At 48.2% G+C, this 21699-nt stretch overlaps 1 protein-coding gene across 9 annotated transcripts in view; it reads left to right on the plus strand.

Moving 5' to 3' along the window:
* HIVEP1 (HIVEP zinc finger 1) overlaps nt 1-21699 on the plus strand; it is a 578844-nt gene that overhangs the window by 256894 nt on the left and 300251 nt on the right. The window contains exon 1 of one of the 9 annotated variants that reach the window (XM_063923176.1): nt 4647-4890. The exons of 7 other annotated variants lie outside the window; for them this stretch is intronic. In XM_063923176.1, coding sequence (XP_063779246.1) covers nt 4869-4890 — 22 coding nt within the window. In that variant the 5' untranslated portion in view covers nt 4647-4868. Of the gene's footprint in view, nt 1-4646; nt 4891-21699 lie in introns of those variants that run through there. One more of the 9 variants, XM_063923178.1, reaches the window with a different exon arrangement.

Raw genomic sequence — 21699 nt, forward strand, 5'->3', positions numbered from 1 at the left:
ACACCTACTAACTATCCATATACAGTGCTTCACTTTTTCTACATTTTGTTATGTTACAGCCTTATTCCAGCCTGGAATGCTTCGGACGTCTACAAACAATTCCTTTGACTTCATGCTTGGTTTGTACTCAGACATCCACTGTCAAGTGTGGGACCTTATATAGACAGGTGTGTGCCTTTCCAAATCATGTCCAATGGACTGAATTTACCACAGGTGGACTCCAGTTAAGCTGTAGGAACATCTCAAGGATGATCAGTGGAAACAGGATGCACCTGAGCTCAATTTTGAGCTTCATGGCAAAGGCTGTGAATACTTAAGTACATGTGATTTTTTTATTTCTTTTATTTTTAATAAATTTGCAAAAATCTCAAATAAACTTTTCACGTTGTCATTATGGGGTATTGTGTGAAGAAATTTGAAGGAAAACAAAGGGGTATATGCAATTGCGGTCGAATTCCCGAAATTGTCGAATTTCGGGTCATTTTCGCCCCCAAAAAAAATTCGCCTATGCAATTCAGTGCTTTCCGACCAAAAAACGGACTTTCAAAATTCGACTTTTTGAAATTCGAATTTTTGCAAATTCGACTTTTCTGCAATGATACAAGTGCTGCAATTCGACCAAAGCATATTCAATTCAAGTTTGGAAATTCGACAGCAGTGCTTTTAGACAGCAAATTCGTCATTTTCAATCCGCCACACTTTGGAGGGTGAAAACAATAAAAAAAATTTTAAACATGTTTTTTTTGGTGTTTTTTTTTTTAGGAATAGCATATCTATTTATATTAGAAGGGATTAGGTACTTTTTTTTTTTTTTTTTGGAGGCACAAATATTATTTATATATTTTTTTAAATATTATTTTTTTTTATTTATTTTTTATTGCTGGAACGGTAAAATCCTTTAAAAAAATGGCGTGGGGTCCCCCCTCCAAAGCATAAACCAGCCTCGGGCTCTTCGAGCTGGTCCTGGTTCTAAAAATGCGGGGGGAAAATTGACAGGGGATCCCCCGTATTTTTAAAACCAGCAGCGGGCTCTGCGCCTGGTGCTGGTGCAAAAAATACGGGGGACAAAACGAGCAGGGGTCCCCCGTATTTTTCACACCAGCATCGGGCTCCACTAGCTGGACAGATAATGCCACAGCCGGGGGTCACTTTTATGCCGTGCCCTGCGGCCGTGGCATTAAATATCCAACTAGTCACCCCTGGCCGGGGTACCCTGGGGGAGTGGGGACCCCTTCAATCAAGGGGTCCCACCCCCAGCCACCCAAGGGCCAGGGGTGAAGCCCGAGGCTGTCCCCCCCCCCCACCCAATGGGCTGCGGATGGGGGGGCTGATAGCCTTTTGTGATAATGAAAAGAATATTGTTTTTTCCAGCAGTACTACAAGTCCCAGCAAGCCTCCCCCGCAAGCTGGTACTTGGAGAACCACAAGTACCAGCATGCGGGAGAAAAACGGGCCCGCTGGTACCTGTAGTACTACTGGGAAAAAAATACCCAAATAAAAACAGGACACACACACCGTGACAGTAAAACTTTATTTCATACGTCGACACACACATACTTACCTATGTTCACACGCCGACATCGGTCCTCTTCTCCATGTAGAATCCACGGATACCTGAAAATAAAAGATCAATATACTCACCTCAGCCATGGTCCAGAGATACATCCACGTACTTGGCAAAAAAAGAAAACGAACACACGGGCCACCGGACTGAAAGGGGTCCCATGCTGACACATGAGACCCCTTTCCACGAATAAGACCTGTCAGTGACAGCTGTCACACAAAGGTCTCTAAAGCCAATCAGGAAGCGCAACTTCGTTGCGCTCACCTGATTGGCTGTGCGCTGTCTGAACTCAGACAGCGCATCGCACAGCCCCGTCCATTTTATTCAATGGTGGGAACTTAGCGGCTAGCGGTGAGGTCACCCGCCGGTCAGCGGCTGACCGCGGGTAACCCCACCGCTAGCCGCTAAGTTCCCACCATTGAAACTAATGGAGCGGCTTTGCGATGCGCTGTCACAGCACAGACAGCGCACAGCCAATCAGGTGAGCGCCACGGAAGTAGCGCTTCCTGATTGGCTGAAGGGACTTCAGTGACAGGAGTCACGTGATGTCCCGGCATTCGGGAGAAAGGGGTCTGATGTGAAAGCATGGGACCCCTTTTAGTCCGGTATGGAGCGGGTGTTCGGTTTGTTTTTTTAACAAGTACGTGGATGTACCTCTGGACGCTGGAAGGTGAGTATAATTTTTCACAGGTACCCTCGGATCGTCGGAGACCGTGGCAGTCGGCGTGTCAACATAGGTAAGTATGTGTGTGTCGGTAGTGTGTAATAAAGTTTTACTATCAAGGTGTCTGTGTACTGTTTTTATTTGGGTATTTTTTTTCCAGTAGTACTACAGGTACCAGCGGGCCCGTTTTTCTCCCGCATGCTGGTACTTGTGGTTCTCCAAGTACCAGCTTGCGGGGGAGGCTTGCTGGGACTTGTAGTACTACTGGAAAAAACAATATCTTTTTATTATCACAAAAGGCTATCAGCCCCCCCATCCGCAGCCCATTGGATGGGGGGGGGCAGCCTCGGGCTTCACCCCTGGCCCTTGGGTGGCTGGGGGGGGGACCCCTTGATTGTAGGGGTCCCCACTCCCCCAGGGTACCCCGGCCAGGGGTGACTAGTTGGATATTTAATGCCACGGCCGCAGGGCGCTGTATAAAAGTGACCCCCCGGCTGTGGCATTATCTGTCCAGCTAGTGGAGCCCGATGCTGGTGTGAAAAATACGGGGGACCCCTGCTCGTTTTGTCCCCCGTATTTTTGGCACCAGCACCAGGCGCAGAGCCCGGTGCTGGTTTTAAAAATACGGGGGATCCCCTGTCAATTTTTTCCCCGCATTTTTAGAACCAGGACCAGCTCGAAGAGCCCGAGGCTGGTTATGCTTTGGAGGGGGGACCCCACGCCATTTTTTCCCCCCAGTTTTTTCCCGTTTTTTAAAATCGCGGCAAAATCCGCCAAATCGGCCGATTTTCGCCCGCGGGTCTGTCGAATCCGTTTTGCATTGAATATGGTGAATTCCAGCAGCCACCTGCCGGAATTCACCTGTCGAATTGTGTCGAATTTAAAAACGGCGATAATTTGCCGCGATTCGCCGTGAATTGCATATACCCCAATGTATTCCATTTTGGAATAAGTCTGTAACATAACAACATGTGGAAAAAGTGAAGTGCTGTGAATACTTTCCGGATGCACTGTTCGATGAGAGCGTTGTCTCTTTTCTGATTAGAACAACATTGTCCCAAACAAAGTAAGGTAAGCAGGTGCATTTAAGGGGTGCTTTAGGCGTACTGGACATGCTTCCATAGTGCGTGGCCCAGGGGCATCTTAGGAGAGGAGAGGGCCTGTGTGCAGTCTCTGTTTGGGCCCTCTTCTCTCTAATCGGCAACAAAGCAGAACTCCAAGTATTAGGGTCACTAGTGACCCTATAGCGCTGTACCAGAATCCAGTGCATAGGCGCAATTGTTCTACTGCTCATAACTCTGGGAAAATTATTGCTGAGCTATTCTCCTGGCGATGATGTGTGCTGCTGCCGATGCAGTACTCCTGTAGGGGTAAGTATTAAAAAAAAAAAAAAAAAAAAAAAAAAAAATGGGTGTGCGGTATGGTCAGGGACCTATGTGCACCATAAACCTTGCACCTATTATATATACCCCACTAGATTGTCCACACCTCACTCTCGTGCATGCATTTGACCCATTTCCCAACCTAAATTTTTTTTAAAGGTACACCAGTAGGTGGTATTAAAGGGTACATTTAGTTAATTATACCTCCTATTACGGTAAGAGGCCTATCTTCATCAAGACAGCCAAGCAAGAGAGTGCTTTGTTGACCAGGTTTGCAATACTACGCTATCTGTCTTTAAGCTAAAATGAGAGTGGTGTGGATGGTGATTGTTTTACGACTCGTACTGTATCATGAAGCTATCATTAAATACAGCAGGTGTCTATCAGAGAAGTCCTGCTCTGTTGCCGCTGTATTCCCTCCAGCCCAAACTTCTTTCCTAAAGCCCAGGACAGCAGCAGTATTTCAACCATGGTCATCTTAGCAGGAGCTGGCTATCCAGTCAAAGATGGAAGTAATTTTTCTTGGAACAGTTAGGATTGTAAACATCCTATCTGGGTTAGCTAATTTATCTGGATAAAGTGACATCTGGACCCAGTAAGACACCATTGCATTATCAGTGCCCACCATATAGGTGACTCCACTGACGCTGGGACACAGCTTTGCTCTCCTTTCATCAGTGTTGATATAATTACTGTTTACATTATCATGTTAACATTATGAATGTCGGCAAAACATACCCAGCCTGGTTTGCCGAATAGCATTAAACCAGCAGGACCTGTAGCCACGTATGACACAGGGAAATTTAGTATTTACTGTTTATCAAACGTGGAAGCTGAGTGAAAGATTTTGGAGGATTTACTGGTTCTACTGAGGCACAGTTTAAGTGGCTGTCAGCTAGTGTGTGCATACAGCGCTGCAGAGGTGCACCAGGTCCGGGCGTTGTGATAAAATGACTGAGCAGCAGAGTGTGTTCCTGCAGCGGCAGCAGCAGGCCGGAGTGCAGGTGGAGGGGAGGGAAGGGGACTTGTTGTGACTGCTGACATTTGTGTCGCCCTGGCTGACTCCCAGGTTCTGGATGCTGCTTGCGTCAGGCAGGGGGTGGCCCCGGTGTAGCGACAGTTGCTATGGAGAGATAGCGGGGGTGGATTCCTAGGTTCCCTAAGCCTGAGAGAGATTACGTCTGAGGCTTTCACACGCCGAGCAAATACGATGTGGCAGCGCCGCGACCCCGGGGTGACTTGGCTCGCGTAGAGGGGGATGAGCAGCCCTCGGCCGCCCGGTAATATCACTTTGTTCTGCTCCCACTCAGTCACCGCCTGTTAGTGTGTGTTTGTGACACTGTGTGTGCATGGGGAACCCCTTCCTCCCCGGGGGGACGGCGCCAGCCTGCCCGGGATCTTCGCCTCGGCTGCGGGCTCCCGTGTGCTGGATGGAGAGTGAGTCGGGGTGAATCTCCCGGTAGGTGCGGGGCAGGGCGCGGGCTGTCTCCCCGGTAGGTGCGGGGCTCAGGCGGAAGTACGGGCTGTCTGTGAGATTGTGAAAGAGTTGGGAAAGTCCTCTGCAGCCGCAGCAGCTGTGAGTGAGGAAACACTGGCGTGCAGGAGTCCCGGGCTGAGTGCAGCAGTAACCCTGTCCTCGCTGGGTGCGCACTATCTGCACCTCTGGGGCCACAGAGATGTCCAGGTGCTGCTGCTGGAAATACTTGTTTTAATTTTTTTGTACAGCAATTTAACAACATGCCATGTACAGTATGTGATCCTTACTGCATTTCCCTGTGTGCACAACATGTCATGGGCAGCTACTCCTTATGGAGAACATAGAATAATCATTGTCCCGGTAGTGATGTCACCTGAGAGCTCGGTATGTCAGTGCAGGCAGGGGACACCTGTATAGGAATAATTCGCTGTGTTTCTCAAAGTATATTGGCCCTCATTCCGAGTTGATCGGTCGCAAGGCGAATTTAGCAGAGTTACACACGCTAAGCCGCCGCCTACTGGGAGTGTATCTTAGCATCTTAAAATTGCGACCGATGTATTCGCAATATTGCGAGCACAAACTACTTAGCAGTTTTAGAGTAGCTCCAGACTTACTCTGCCTGTGCGATCAGTTCAGTGCTTGTCGTTCCTGGTTTGACGTCACAAACACACCCAGCGTTCGCCCAACCACTCCCCCGTTTCTCCGGCCACTCCTGCGTTTTTTCCGGAAACGGTAGCGTTTTCAGCCACACGCCCATAAAACGCCGTGTTTCCGCCCAGTAACACCCATTTCCTGTCAATCACATTACGTTCGCCGGAGCGATGAGAAAGCCGTGAGTAAAAATACTTTCTTCATAGCAAAGATACTTGGCGCAGTCGCAGTGCGAATATTGCGCATGCGCACTAAGCGGAATTTCACTGCGATGCGATGAAAAATACCGAGCGAACGACTCGGAATGAGGGCCATTATTAGAAAGAATGCATCGACCTTACAGGGCAATGACAGGGATATTAGACACGCAGACTCCAGCTATTTTAATTATTATACAGAATACCAGTGTCTCCCATTAGCCTTATCTTACAGTGGCAAACGTGCAATTCCAAAATACAATGATGGAAAACCACAGAAAATGCCTTATTCCCAAATATAAGTATACACAATATTTACGTTGTTTCAAAGCCCTATATATACCTGTGTTATAGCTTGGTGCAAAGTTGTTTTTGTTACATTTATAGTTATAGTGTTAACTCAGTCAGGATGTAGTTATGTGGCCGACAGTCACATAACCTCCCCCAGCATCCCGAACAATTAAAATACTGATAGTCTGTATTCTGACTAGTAGGGACTATTCCCATTCGTGGGTGTCCACGACACCCATAGAGTGGGAATACAACCTGAGGCGAGCGCAGCCAACGAGCCCGCAAGGTGCTTCATTGCGCTCACCCCCCCATCGCTAGCATTCTGCGTCCGGGATCCAAGTGTCTGGATGACGGCCGCTGGTAACACGGTCCAAACCCACTCAGTCTATTAGTAACTGGTAAAACAGACGTTTATGGTAGGTACACACAGTACGATGTGTACCCACCGCTGCAACGGACGATTCGAGGGCTAACATCGTTGGCGGTACACACTAAGTGATCCGGTGCATGACCCCCCTCACCCCCTCCCGAACATGCAGAAAGATCAGGGGAAACAATTGACCCCACAGGAGCGCACCATGCATACACATGGAACAATTGGATGTCCAAATGATCGGGAACACCTGTATCGTATGACAAATCCGTGTTTATGCACCTTTTAGGGTTAAATTTACTAAGGTGAGTGTTTTTAGAACTGGTGATGTTGCTCATAGCAAGCCAATTCATTCTACTTAACATTTATCTAGCTGCTTCTAGAAGATAATAGAATCTCATTGGCTGCTATGGGCAACATCACCAGTTCTAAAAAAAAAAAAAAAAAAAAAAAACCCACCTCCCACCTTAGTACATTTACCCCGGAGTCTTTTTTGTGTGTAATGTGTGTGTGGGTTTACACATACTGGAATCATACTGAATCTAGAGTGAGAACTACCTAGCCGTAAGGTGATGAGAAACACATCACAAACAGTGTGCATACAGAAGATTTACGTAATACAGCAATAGACAAGTCACACAGAAATAAAACAGAAAACATCAAGCGCGTAATGCAGTTTTGGTGTAGGCATTTTGGGAAATAACTTCAAGGATTGATTACTCCCCCCTCACAGGTACCAGGCAAGGCAGCCGTCTTAGGCGCACTATGTAGGATTACCCTGAGTGGAATAGGAGAGATGACACAAAATGGGGTGATTGCAGCGACTTAACTGAGTAGGGTCCCAACAAAACTGTCAGGTCCATGTATTTTTCATTCCATCCACAAGTGTATCAGATGAGGCAGCCATGTTGGGTGCACTACGAAGGTTACACTATGGGAGGGGAGCCATACAAGGGCCCAATGCATATATGGGAAAACTGACCTATGTGTAGTGGTATGATATACCCTGTACGGAAAGATCCACATGCACACAGTGGGGTAGACTATGCTATAAGAAAAAAACAAAACTATGGTAAAAACACATTTGCAAGTAACCAGCAGAAGGAGTAAAAGCGGGATAACATTATTTTGATAAATTTATATATAAATGTCCTGGTCTCATGGGAGCAGTATAGGTGGGTGTGCGGAGCATGTGTCAGATTACCCCGCTGAGCCTGGTCCTGGTGTGCTCCCCCCCCACCTCCAGCTCCATGCTCACATTTGGGGTTATGCCCGGGGGCAATCCTCATGCTCTCAGCCGGAGGGATAGTAAGCCTTGTCCTGGTGTTCTCATGGCAGAGGTGAGTTGAAGCCACTTGGCAGCTGTAGGGACCGGGTGCCAATGGGATGCATCTCCAGCAACCCAGACGGATTGTAGCTGTTGTGATCAGTAACTTGAGGCAGCAGCTGCAGCCGGAAGGGAATTTTGCATGCTCCGGGTGCTACAACTCTTGGCCATACTAGGACTGGGCTAGAAGACTGCACATATATAGGAGGCTGGACAATGGGTCCCGATGCACAGCCCTGTTTAGCGCTGGAGCCTTGGCTTAAATTGGTGGCAGCGGGGGGTGAACACATCCGAGTCCCAAGAGGCTTTGATGGGCCACATCAAGATGGCGCAGTTTGGAGGGGCACCATGTGTAGCCTGTGCGTAGGGTGCAGGGATGAGGTCATGTTGGTCAGTGCAGGGCTTTGCCTGGCTGCAGCCACTGTGGGAGGTGGAGAGTCCTGATCAGTGCTGCTGGGCACAGTGAGTTGCAGCCCTGATCAGTATAGCACAGTGCAGTGGTCTGTGTGGCATGGAGGCTCTCTCTTGGGGTAGTCCGAAGGCTTGATCACAGGAGAGAGATCCCTGCATGTCTGCTCGGGTCAGTAGGCGGAAGCTATGTCATTAATTTAAGCAATAGAATTATTGTTTTTTTGCAAATTACCTTTATTTTCTCTAGAGGTTACTGGGGTTCCATTTAGTACCATGGGGTATAGACGGGTCCACTCGGAGCCATGGGCACTTTAAGAATTTGATAGTGTGGGCTGGCTCCTCCCTCCATGCCCATCCTACCAGACTCAGTTTAGAAAATGTGCCCGGAGGAGCCGGTCACGCTTATGGAAGCTCCTGAAGAGTTTTCTGCAGTTATTTTATGTCTTTGTTATTTTCAGGCAGGGCTGGTTGGCACCAGCCTGCCTGCTTCGTGGGACTTGGGGGGGTGGCCCAACCTCTTGAAGGGTTAATAGTCCCGTTCCCCGCTGACAGGACACTGAGCTCCTGAGGGAACTATTTGCAAGCCCCACTACAGCGAGCGTACATTCCCGCAGCACGCCGCCACCCCTAAGGAAGAAGAGTGGTGAGTACTAAGCCGGCGTCCCGACTAGCGGGTCGCCAGCTATTATGGCGGCATGAGGGTACAGAGACGCGTGGCTTCTAACCAGGGCGGAATGCGTCTCCAGACACAGTACACAGCTGCGTCTCAGTACACTGTACACAGTACCCACACTGGCAAAAACAGCCTTAAAACGGTTTTCTCTCTATTTTAAGCAACCTATTACCTCAGCCAGTATAAAAAAAGTGGGAAGACCGTGCGCCATTAAAGGGCTGGGGCTTCACTATGAGAGGATCCAGCAGCTCACCAGTGCCATTTTCCCTCTGCAGTGTGACTCCAGATTACCTCAGCGGTACCAGGGGATCATAGCAGGGGAGGAGCGATTATTAGTGTACTAAGTCCCCTATCAGGGTACTTAGTTTGCGACCCGGCTTAGCTTGGCATTAGCAATAAGGGCGCGGTGGGGGCTGGTTCCAAATTACTCTGTGTCTCCCTGAAGGGCTCTTTGTGGGTTAATTGTGCTTAACCTTTTCCTGTGTGTGTGTGTGTGCTGTCACTTTTACATTATGTCACGCAAAGAGTGTGTTTCTTGTACAGCGGAGTCTTCCTCTTCACCAGGGGGCTCACTACTAGGTACTCAGGGCAGTGCACCTTCCCAGAATAATGGGGCTGAACCGGAATGGGTTAATTCCATTAAGGGAATGATCTTGAATATTTCTACACAGCTATCCCACAGTGAGAAAGAGACGCAATACTTAAGACAGACTGTGGATGAGTTTATGAACAGAGACTCAGTCCCCAAACCAGTGTCTCAATCCCCTCCCATTTGTACACTCAAATCTTTGTACACAGCTGCTGGGGTGGCCCAAAGACCCACTGTTGCATGTTCGTGGATCACAAAGCCATTGCTAAATGGTCAGATAACCTAATTGAGGGGTGAGATTCCTTGTCTAGAGGGGATGTTGTTTTACTCCTGCAGCATATACAGGACTCTGTGATCTTTATGGTGGAGGCCATAAAAGAGCTTGGTTTGCTTAATGCACGCACCACCGCTATGGTAGTGTCAGCACGCAGGGGCTTGTGGCCACGCCAGTGGACTGCTGATGCAGACTCCAGGAAAGGCGTGGAGGGCCTACCATTCACAGGAGAGGCCTTGTTTGGAGACGAACTAGACAAATGGATCTCCAAAGCTACTGCGGGTAAGTCTACGTATCTTCCTTCCGCAGCTCCCCCATCCAGGAAAGCTTTTTCAGCTTCAAATTTACAGTCCTTTCGGACAGCCATGTTTAAGGGAAAATCCTGAGGTGCTTCTGCGGCTTCCAGAGGCGCTAGAGGTAAACCATGCAAACCAGCAACTGCAGGTGTTCAGGAACAGAGCTTAGGCCCTGCTTCCTCAAAGACTTCATCATGACAGTGGATTGCGAGGCCTTGAGGTCTGTCAGGTGGGAGCCCGACTACAATTCTTCAGTCGCATCTGGTCAAGTTCGTGCCGGGATCCCTGGGTATTAGATCTTATTTCCTAGGGCTACAGACTGGAGTTCCAAGAGCTCCCACCTCACAGATTCTTAAAATCAGACTTACCAGCTTCACAAGAGGCAAGTATAACTTTACAGCAGGCCATCCAAAAACTGGTACAGACTCAAGTCATTGTCCCAGTTCCACCTCGTCTACACAACAAGGGGTATTATTCCAACTTGTTTGTAGTACCGAAATCGGACGGTTCGGTACTACCAATTCTGAACCTCAAGTCCTTGAACCCCTTAAGATTGTCCAAGTTCAAGGTGGAGTCTCTGAGATTGCTGATCTCAGATCTGGAGGAAGGGGAATTCCTTGTGTGTCTGGATATCAAGGATGCGTACCATCACATTCCAATCTGGCCGCCTCATCAGGCTTCTCTACGGTTTGCACTACAGGACTGTCACTACCAGTTTCAGGCCCTGCCATTTGGTCTCCACGGCACCAATGGTGTTCACCAAAGTGATGGCAGAGATGATGTTTATACTCTGCAAACAGGGAGTGAACATAATTCCGGACCTGGACGATCTTCTGATAAAGGCGCCGTCCAGTGAGAGGTTGCTGGACAGCATTGGCCTCTCAACCAAACTTCTCCAGGATCATGGGTGGATTCTGAACCTTCCGAAATCTCACCTAGAGCCAACACGGAGGCTCCCATTACTGGGAAATGATACTGGACACGGAGTCGCAGAAAGTGTTCCTTTCGTTGGAAAAGGCATTGGTAATCCAGTCGATGGTTCAGGATGTCCTGAAGTCAACCCGGATATCTGTGCATCTATGTATTCGCCTTCTGGGGAAAATGGTGGCCTCTTACGAGGCACTTCAATACGGAAGGTTTCACGCAAGACCCTTCCAGCTGGAGCTGTTGGACAAATGGTCCGGATCACATCTTCACATGCACCAGAGGATTTGTCTGTTGCCAAAAGCCAGGATCTAACTTCTGTGGTAGCTACAGACCTCTCACCTCGTCGTGGGTCGGAGGTTTGGAATTCAGGACTGGATCCTGTTAACCATAGACGCACGCCTCTGAGGTTGGGGAGCAGTCACCCAGGGTGTGCAGTTTCAAAGAAGATGGTCAAGTCAGGAAGTTGTCCTTCCAATCAACATTCTGGAACTCAGGGCCGTATACAACGCCCTTATGCCAGGCCTCTTATCTTCTTCAGGATCGAGCCATTCAAGTCCAGTCGGACAATGTAACAGCAGTGACGTATATAAACCGACAGGGCGGCAATGTCAGAGGTGTCAAGAATTCTCTGGGCAGAAAAAAAAACATGCTGTGGCGTTGTCAGCTGTCTTCATTCCAGGAGTAGACAACTGGGAATCGGACTTCCTCAGCAAACACGACCTGCACCCGGGGGAGTGGGGCTTTCACCCAGAAGTGTTCAGGTGCTTGACACGTCGGTGGGGATATCCACTAATCGACATGATGGCCTCTTGTCTCAACAAGAAGCTCAAGCGTTATTGTACCAGGTCGAGAGACCCACAGGCAGTAGCGGTAGATGCTCTGACGACTCCATGGGTCTATCAGATGGTGTACGTATTTCCTCCACTTCCTCTGATCCCAAGAATTCTAGAAAGAATAAAGAGGGAAAAGGTTCAAGCAATGCTCATTGCTCCGGACTGGCCAAGAAGTGCTTGGTATGTGGACCTTCTGGAGATGCTCCTCGATGATCCGTGGCCTCTACCTCTTTGCGAGGATCTTCTGCAACAGGGCCTATCAGGACTTACCGCGACTATGTTTGACGGCATGGAAGTTGAACGGCTGTTTCTAGCCAGAAGAGGGATCCCTACAAATTTATCCCGACTATGCTCCAAGCCAGGAAGGGGGTAACGTCTAAACATTACCACCGGATTTGGAAGAAATAAGTCTCTTGGTGCGAGAGCAGAACTTATTCTGCGGTGTAATTTCACCTGGGATGTTGTTTCCTGCTGTTTCTGCAGGCAGGTGTGGAGGTGGGCCTATGTCTGGGCTCCATAAAAGTCCAGATTTCAGCCTTGTCCATTTTCTTTCAGAAACAGTTGGCTTCTCTCCCTGAGGTCCAGATATTTTTGAAAGGTGTTCTGCGCTTACAACCTCCCTTTGTGCCTCCCACGGCACCTTGGGATCTCAATTTGGTGCTGCAGTTCCTCCAATTGGGCTGATTTGAACCATTACAGGTGGTGGACGTAAAATATCTTACATGGAAGACCATCACACTGTTGGCTTTGGCAAGACGTGTCGGAGCTGGGGGCTTTATCTCACAAGAGCTCCTATTTAATTTTCCATGAGGACAGAGCTGAACTCAGAACTCGTCAGCAATTTCTTCCGAAAGTGGTGTCTGTGTTTCACATCAACCAACCTATTGTGGTTCCGGTTATCACCGACGCTTCCATTACTTCAAAGTCGTTGGCTGTTGTGAGGGCTTTGAAGGTACATATTTAAAGAGGACAGCTAGTCACAGGAAATTCGACTCGCTGTTTGTTCTGTATGATCCCAATAAAATTGGATGTCCTGCTTCAAAGCAGACAATTGCACGCTGGATCAGGCTCTCTATCCAGCATGCTTATTCCACGGCAGGTTTGCCGGTTCCAAAATCCGTACAGGCCCACTCTACTAGGTCGGTGGGTTCTTCCTGGGCGGCTGCCCGTGATGTCTCGGCTTTACAGCTCTGCCGAGCGGCTACTTGGTCTGGTTTGAACACGTTTGCTAAGTTCTACAAGATCGATACTTTGGCCTCTGAGGACCTTTAGTTTGGTCAATCAGTTCTGCAGGAACCTCAGCACTCTCCCACCCGGTTTGGGAGCTTTGGTACATCTCCATGGTATTAAAAGGAACCCCAGTATCCCGTAGGACGTAAGAGAAAATAGGATTTTAATTACCTACCGGTAAATTCTTTTCTCGTAGTCCGTTGAGAATACTGGGCGCCCGCCCGGTGCTTCGTTCTTCCTGCACTGTTACTTGTTTAAGTATTGTTGGTTCAGCTGTTGCTGTTCCTGTTTAAAGTTGGGTTAGCTTAGCTTTCCTCTGTGTGTGCTGGTTCGGAATCTCACCAGTATCTTTATCCTTTTCTCAAAGTATGTCCGTCTCCTCGGGCACAGTTTCCTAGACTGAGTCTGGTAGGAGGGGCATAGAGGGAGGAGCCGGCCCACACTATCAAATTCTTAAAGGGCCTATGGCTCCTAATGGACCCATCTATACCCAATGGTACTAAATGGATCCCCAGTATCCTCTACGGACTGCGAGAAAAGGATTTACCGGTAGGTAATTAAAATCCTATTTTATTTTTTACTGTAGTATTGTTTCTACCTCGGAGCAAATAAAGCCAGTTTGAATACTTGAACGTGCTGTATGTACGTAATCTAGTTAAATGTATTGTAGATCATGGTACTATAGTAACAAGGTTACAGTATCGGTGTGTTACAAGTATGTTTTAGGTTAATACATAAATGTATACTTTTTATGCTTTTACAGGATAAGACTTTTACTTGGTAAACATTTTCTTCATATAGCTTCCGGGTTAAGTGCCCAGACCTATTCAGTTACTCCCGTGGTTAGTCCGTGACTAGCCCTTAAGGGTGCAAGCAGAGATCAGCTTTACTAGTTCTTCTGTGCTAGTTGTGACATTACAGTGTGAAGTAATTGCATCATGTTGGGCACTTAACCCGAGAGATGCTGCTTACCACAACTGAGCTCGAGCATTAATCGTGGTAAGGCGCATGTCCCGGTGCCCTGCGCAATGCAGTCAGTTGAATTGTTCCGTGAACTTAACCTGCAATTCTTATTGAATCGCCCTCAGTGAGGGGCTCAGACTCTAGTCAAAAGCAGTTTATTACACAATAGCAAACAAGACCTAATGCCGTTCTGCTTGCACCAGCATATAATCCCAAATGTTCACTTTATTAAGTATATTTCAAATTATATTTACAAGATTGAAAAAACATCCAGGGGTTCACAGGGGTTGGGTACAGGATCCCGGCGGCCAAAATACAGATGCCAGAACCCCGACCATCAGAATGCCAGCAGGGGCGAGCGGAACGAAGCCCATTGCGGGCATGCTATGCTCGCCACGCTACGGGCTCAGTGGCTTGCTTCACTCGCCATAGGTTCTATTCCCACTCCATGGGTGTCATGGACACCCAGGAGTGGGAATAGAACCTGTGACGATGCTGCTGGCATTCTTACGGTCCGGATTCTGGCGTCTGGATTTTGACCGCCGGGATTCCAACTACATCCCGTTCAGTTTAGATTTATTTGATTATTAGAGGTTACAAATAACCCGGAATTAAATGTGTATCTAGCCAGCTGCACACCCAATATATCTGCTTATGAAAGCATCTGTCCTCATTACCAGTGCGTGTTCACATCTATACTATCCTTGGTGCAAGAGATCCATTTGAAATCAGCTGGACCTCAGCCTGAAATTAGGTTTACATACCCATGGTGCTTATGCAATGTCCAATTACACCTGTTTGTCTGCAAGTGGAGATGCGGCTCGGTTGCATGCGACTCTGAATAGCCTGTAGATTTGCAGAGATGTATACGTTCTCGAGCATATGAAAAGTGTAAAAAAATCAGATACTGCCACTCTGAATCAGGCCCATAATATTTGGGGCCGCCAGATTTACCAATATCCGTAATGTAAAGCATTCCTGATATTGACCCCCACAGCTACCGCAATCTTCAGATAGTGCCAGCCCATTGTAGCCTATGGGCTACAGATCGGGGCAGGGGGTAAAGCTGGAAGGGTTCCCTAGGAAAACTCCACCGGAATGGTCATTGTTCATGGCAGTCAGCGGGGACCACGCACGTGCAGCAGCCTGGGCACCATACTTGGCACATTGCAGGGATGGCCTCCTTTCGGAGACCCTGTCCCTTGCCTTTGCCGGGTGATACATTCACCCGAGGTGATCGCATTTTACACTGTGATCTTGGGTTATAATCTTAGATCAAATTTTAAATTGCAGTCAATGATAAATGGGCCCTTAAGTCTGTTGTAATGTCTTGTTTAAACCTCTTAGGATAATGTTCGCTTAGGCGGCCAGATATAATAGCATCCAAGTTTTCCGGGCGTGCGGGTTGCCTGACGATTTCAGACTTTTTTTTAAAGGGGCAATCATTTACAAGGCATTATTTTGCCTTGTAAATTAATGCCACTTTAAAAAAAAGTCTGAGTTTGTCTGGGAACTCGCACGTCTGGCAAACTTGTACGATATTACATCAGGCCCTGAATATAATAAACATTTATCCACCTACGTGTACTTATTGTGCCCCTATTGGATTGAAATAGAAAAATGTGTTTTATAGAGACTCATCAATTGGAGCTTTGAATGTATATTGTGTGTGTGGTTATCAGTCATTTGCCAACTCTTCCTGAAGGTCAGGGAGACTCCCTGCCATTGTAGTAATCTCCCTGACTCCCTAAAGGAGCTAGCAATCTCCCTGATTGCACCTTACTCCCATCATGTGTGTGTGTGTGTGTGTGTGTGTGTGTGTGTGTGTGTGTGTGTATATATATATATATATATATATATATATATATATATATAATGTGTGTATGTATTATGTGTGTGTATATATATATATATATATATATATATATATATATAAATATTTCTCTTACGTCATAGAGGATGCTGGGGACTCTGTAAGGACCATGGGGTATAGACGGGCTCCACAGGAGACATGGGCATCTAAAAGAACTTTTCCTATGGGTGTGCACTGGCTCCTCCCTCTATGCCCCTCCTCCAGACCTCAGTTAGATTCTGTGCCCAGAGGAGAAGGGTACACTGCAGAGAGCTCTCCTGAGTTTTTTGTGGAAAAATAATTTTGTTAGGTTTTTTATTTTCAGGGAGTCCTGTTGGCAACAGGCTCCCTGCATCGTGGGACTGAGGGGAGAGATGCAGACCTACTTAACTGATAGGCTCTGCTTCTTAGGCTACTGGACACCATTAGTTTCAGAGGGAGTCGGAACACAGGTCTCACCCTGGGGTTCATCCCGGAGCCGCGCCGCCGTCCTCCTCACAGATGCCGGAAGATAGAAGCCGGGTGAGTATGAGAAACAAGAAGACATCTGAGGCGGCAGAAGACTTCAGATCTTCATGAGGTAAGGCTGCGCGCCATTGCTCCCATACACAACACACAGACAGCACTGATGGGTGCAGGGCGCAGGGGGGGGGGGCGCCCTGGGCAGCAATAAACCTCGTTTTTGGGCAATAAGGTGCTATTAGGCTGCGGAGGCAGCAAATAGATGATCCCCCGCCATTTTTGTGAAAATTGAAGAGGGACCGAAGCCCGCCGCTGGGGGAAAGGGGGGGGGGGGGAGCTTGATCCCTCAGCACTAACCAGCGCCATTTTCTCCACAGAGCTGCATGAGAAACGCTGGCTCCCCGGACTCTCCCCTGCTGAACGCTTCAGAGGTTGGAAAAAAGAAAGGGGGGGCACATTGGCGCGCAGTGAGTGGGAAATTGGATATATATATATATATATATATATATATATATATATATATATATATATAATATAAAAGCGCTATCTGGTTTTTCCAGTGTCATTTGGACGCTGGGTGTGTGCTGGCAACTCTCTCTCTGTCTCTCCTAAGGGCCTGGTTGGGGTTTTGTCCCCTTTATAGGTATATCCCTTTGTGTGTGGGGTGTTGGTACGTGCGTGTCGACATGTCTGAAGCGGAAGGCTTCTCCAAGGAGTAGGTAGAGCAGATGAGTGTTGTGTCCCCGTCGGTAGTGCCGATTCAGGAATGGATGGACATGTGGCATATGTTGAATGCAAGTGTGACATCTTTACATAAGAGGCTAGATAAGGCTGAATTCGGGGAGGCGTCAGGGGGTCAATCCTCGGATTGGACCGATTCACAGGGCCCGTCGGGGTCTCAAAAGCGTCCCTTGGCAAAAATTGTGGACACAACTACTGACACGGACTCTGATTCCAGTGTCGACTATGATGAAGCTAAATTGCACCCTAAGGTGATAAAGAGCATTCAGTGTATGATTATAGCAATAAGAGATGTGTTGCATATTGCTGATGAACCCTCTGTTCCTGACATGAGGGTACACATGTTTAAGGGAAAGAAACAGATAATAAACTTTCCCCCATCTCATGAACTTAATGAGTTTTTTGAAAAAGCTTGGGAGACTCCGGATAAGAGACCGCAGATTCCCAAAAGAAATAATATGGCATACCCCTTCCCTACACAGGACAGGGTACGTTGGGAATCCTCTCCCACTGTGGACAAGGCTTTAACGCGCCTGTCAAAGAAAGTGGCGCTACCGTCTCCAGACACAGCGGCCCTCAAGGAACCTGTGGATCGCAGGCAAGAGACTACTTTAAAGTCTATTTATTCACATACTGGAGCTTTGCTAAGGCCGACAATTGCGTCGGCATGGGTATGTAGCGCAATTTCAGCCTGGACAGATAACCTGTCGGCTGACCTTGATACCATGGATAGAGATACTGTTTTGTTAATTCTAGCCCATATCAAAGACGCAGTCTTGTATATGAGAGACGCTCAAAGGGACATTGGATTACTGGCTTCCAGAGCCAATGCCATGGCTATTTCAGCGAGAAGATCCTTATGGACCCGCCAGTGGACGGGTGATGCGGATTCGAAAAAGCATATGGAGGTTCTACCCTATAGGGAAGACGTGTTGTTTGGGGATGGGCTGGCGGTCCTGGTTTCCACAGCTACCGCAGGTAAAACTAACTTTTTACCGTTTATTCCCCAACAGCAGAAGAAAACTCCAACATATCAGATGCAGTCCTTTCGGTCACAAAAGTCCAGAAGAGGTCGGGGATCCTCCTTCCTTGCCAGAGGTAAGGATAGAGGGAAAAGAACACCTGCTTCGGCTGGTGCCCAGGAACAGAAGTCCTCCCCGGCTTCTACAAAACCCACTGCATGACGCTGGAGCTCCCCTGCGGGAGTCCGCACCGGTGGGGGCTCGTCTTCGACTCTTCAGCCAGGTTTGGGTCAGCTCAGACCTGAATCCTTGGGCGTTGGAAATAGTTTCCCAAGGCTACAAACTGGATTTCGAAGAGGTGCCCCCACGCCGATTTTTCAAGTCGGCCTTACCAGCTTCTACCCCAGACAGGGATGTAGTGTTAGCTGCAATTCAAACGCTGTGTCAACAGCAAGTAATTATCAGGGTTCCCTTGAACCAACAGGGAAGAGGGTACTATTCAACCCTTTTTGTGGTCCCGAAACCGGATGGTTCGGTCAGACCTATTTTGATTCTAAAATCCCTAAACCTGTACATGAAAAGATTCAAATTCAAGATGGAATCGCTCAGGGCGATAATAGCCAGCATGGAGAGGGGGAGTTTATGGTGTCACTGGACATAAAGGATGCTTACCTTCATGTCCCCATATATCCTTCCCATCAGGAGTACCTGAGATTCGCTGTACAGGATTGTCATTACCAATTTCAGACGTTGCCGTTTGGGCTTTCCACGGCCCAAAGGATTTTCACCAAGATAATGGCGGAAATGATGGTGGTCCTGCGCAAGCATGGAGTCACAATTATCCCATACTTGGACGATCTCCTGATAAAGGCGAGATCAAGAGAGCAATTGCTGAGCAATGTGACACTCTCTCTGAGAGTGCTCCAGCAACACGGTTGGATTCTAAATCTACCGAAGTCACAGTTGATTCCGACAACTCGACTAACGTTCCTAGGTATGATACTGGATACGGAACAAAAGAAGGTTTTTCTCCCGTTGGAAAAAGCCCAGGACATCCAGAACATGGTCAGAGACCTGCTAAAGCCAAAAAGAGTGTCAGTTCATCAATGCACTCGTGTTCTGGGGAAAATGGTGGCAGCCTACGAGGCCATTCCCCTTCGGCAGGTTCCATGCAAGGACGTTTCAATGGGACCTTCTGGACAAATGGTCCGGGTCCCATCTACATTTACATCGGAAAATAACACTGTCCCCCGGGACCAGGGTGTCTCTTCTATGGTGGCTGCAAAGTGCTCACCTTCTGGAGGGTCGCAGGTTTGGAATTTTCAGGGACTGTGGTCAGACCAGGAGTCCTGTCTACACATCAACGTGTTGGAGCTAAGAGCCATATACAACGGCCTTCGACAAGCGGAGAGTCTTCTTCGCAACCTACCGGTTCTGATTCAATCAGACAATGTCACAGCAGTGGCTCATGTGAACCGCCAAGGCGGGACAAGAAGCAGAGCCGCAATGGCGGAAGCAACCAGGATTCTTCGCTGGGCGGAAAATCACGTAAGCGCTCTGTCAGCTGTCTTCATTCCGGGACTGGGCAACTGGGAAGCAGACTTCCTCAGCAGGCACGATCTCCATCCAGGAGAGTGGGGACTTCATCAAGAAGTCTTTGCAGTGATAACAGGTCTTTGGGGAGTTCCTCAAATAGACATGATGGCGTCACGCCTCAACAAGAAGCTTCGGAGGCATTATGCCAGGTCCCGGGACCCTCCGGCAGTAGCAGTAGACGCCCTGGTAACGCCATGGGTGTTCCAATCGGTCTACGTGTTTCCTCCTCTTCCTCTCATCACAAATATGTTGAGGATCATAAGGCGAAAAAGAGTACAGACAATACTCATTGTTCCAGACTGGCCTCGAAGGGCCTAGTACTCAGATCTTCAGGAGATGCTCACAGGAGATCCCTGGCCTCTTCCTCTAAGGGAGGACCTGTTGCAGCAGGGTCCTTGCGTGTTCCAAGACTTACCGCGGTTACGTTTGACGGCATGGCGGTTTAACACTGGATCCTAGCTGAGAAGGGGATTCCGGAGGAGGTCATCCCTACTCTAATAAAGGCTAGAAAGGAGGTGACGGTAAAACATTATCACTGTATCTGGCGAAAATGTGTCTTGGTGTGAAACCAAGAACGCCCCTACGGAAGAGTTTTCATTTGGGTCGTTTTCTCCACTTCCTACAGACAGGAGTGGATATGGGCCTGAAATTAGGCTCTGTTAAGGTACAGATTTCGGCCCTCTCGATATTCTTTCAGAAGGAATTGGCTTCTCTTCCAGAAGTCCAGACTGTTGTAAAGGGAGTGCTGCACATCCAGCCTCCTTTTGTGCCTCCAGTGGCACCATGGGGCACCATGGGACCTGAACGTGCTGCTGCAGTTCCTAAAATCACACTGGTTTGAACCACTTAACAAGGTTGAGTTGAAATTTCTTACCTGGAAGGTGGTCATGGTGTTGGCCTTAGCATCTGCAAGGCGAGTGTCAGAATTGGCGGCCTTGTCTCACAAGAGCCCCTACTTGATTTTTCATGTTGATAGAGCGGAATTGAGGACACACCCTCAATTTTTGCCTAAGGTGGTTTCTTCATTCCATTTGAACCAACCCATTGTGGTGCCTGTGGCTACGAGTGACTTGGAGGATTCCAGGTCCCTGGATGTAGTCAAGGCCTTGAGGATTTATGTAGCCAGGACGGCTAGAATTAGGAAAACAGAGGCTCTGTTTGTCCTGTATGCTGCCAAGAAGATTGGCGCGCCTGCTTCGAAGCAGACTATTGCTCGCTGGATCTGTAACACGATACAGCAGGCTCATTCTACGGCTGGATTGCCGTTACCGCATTCGGTTAAGGACCATTCCACTAGGAAGGTGGGCTCTTCTTGGGCGGCTGCCCGGGGCGTCTCGGCATTACAGCTTTGCCGAGCAGCAACTTGGTCGGGTCAAACACTTTTGCTACATTCTACAGGTTTGATACCCTGGCTGATGAGGACCTAGCATTTGCTCAGTCGGTGCTGCAGAGTCATACGCACTCTCCCACCCGATTTGGAGCTTTGGTATAAACCCCATGGTCCTTACGGAGTCCCCAGCATCCTCTAGGACCCAAGCGAAAATAAGATTTTAAACCTACCGGTAAATCTATTTCTCCTAGTCCGTAGAGGATGCTGGGCGCCCGTACCAGTGCGGAAACTCTGCAAGACTTGTATATAGTTGTTGTTTACATAAGGGTTATGTTACAGTTGGAACCGGTCTTGGACCGCTAGTCTTGGACCGCTACTGTTGTTTGTTCATACTGTTAACTGGTTATGTATGTTCCGGGTTACATGGTATGATTGGTGTGGGCTGGTAGGAATCTTGTCCTTGGATTTATAAAATCCTGCCCTCGTATTGTCCATCTCCTCTGGGCACAGTTCTCTAACTGAGGTCTGGAGGAGGGGCATAGAGGGAGGAGCCAGTGCACAACCATAGGAAAAGTTCTTTTAGGTGCCCATGGTCCTTACGGAGTCCCCAGCTTCCTCTACGGACTAGGAGAAA

The sequence above is a fragment of the Pseudophryne corroboree genome, chromosome 5 (assembly GCF_028390025.1).
Source record: "Pseudophryne corroboree isolate aPseCor3 chromosome 5, aPseCor3.hap2, whole genome shotgun sequence".
Taxonomy (NCBI): domain Eukaryota; kingdom Metazoa; phylum Chordata; class Amphibia; order Anura; family Myobatrachidae; genus Pseudophryne; species Pseudophryne corroboree.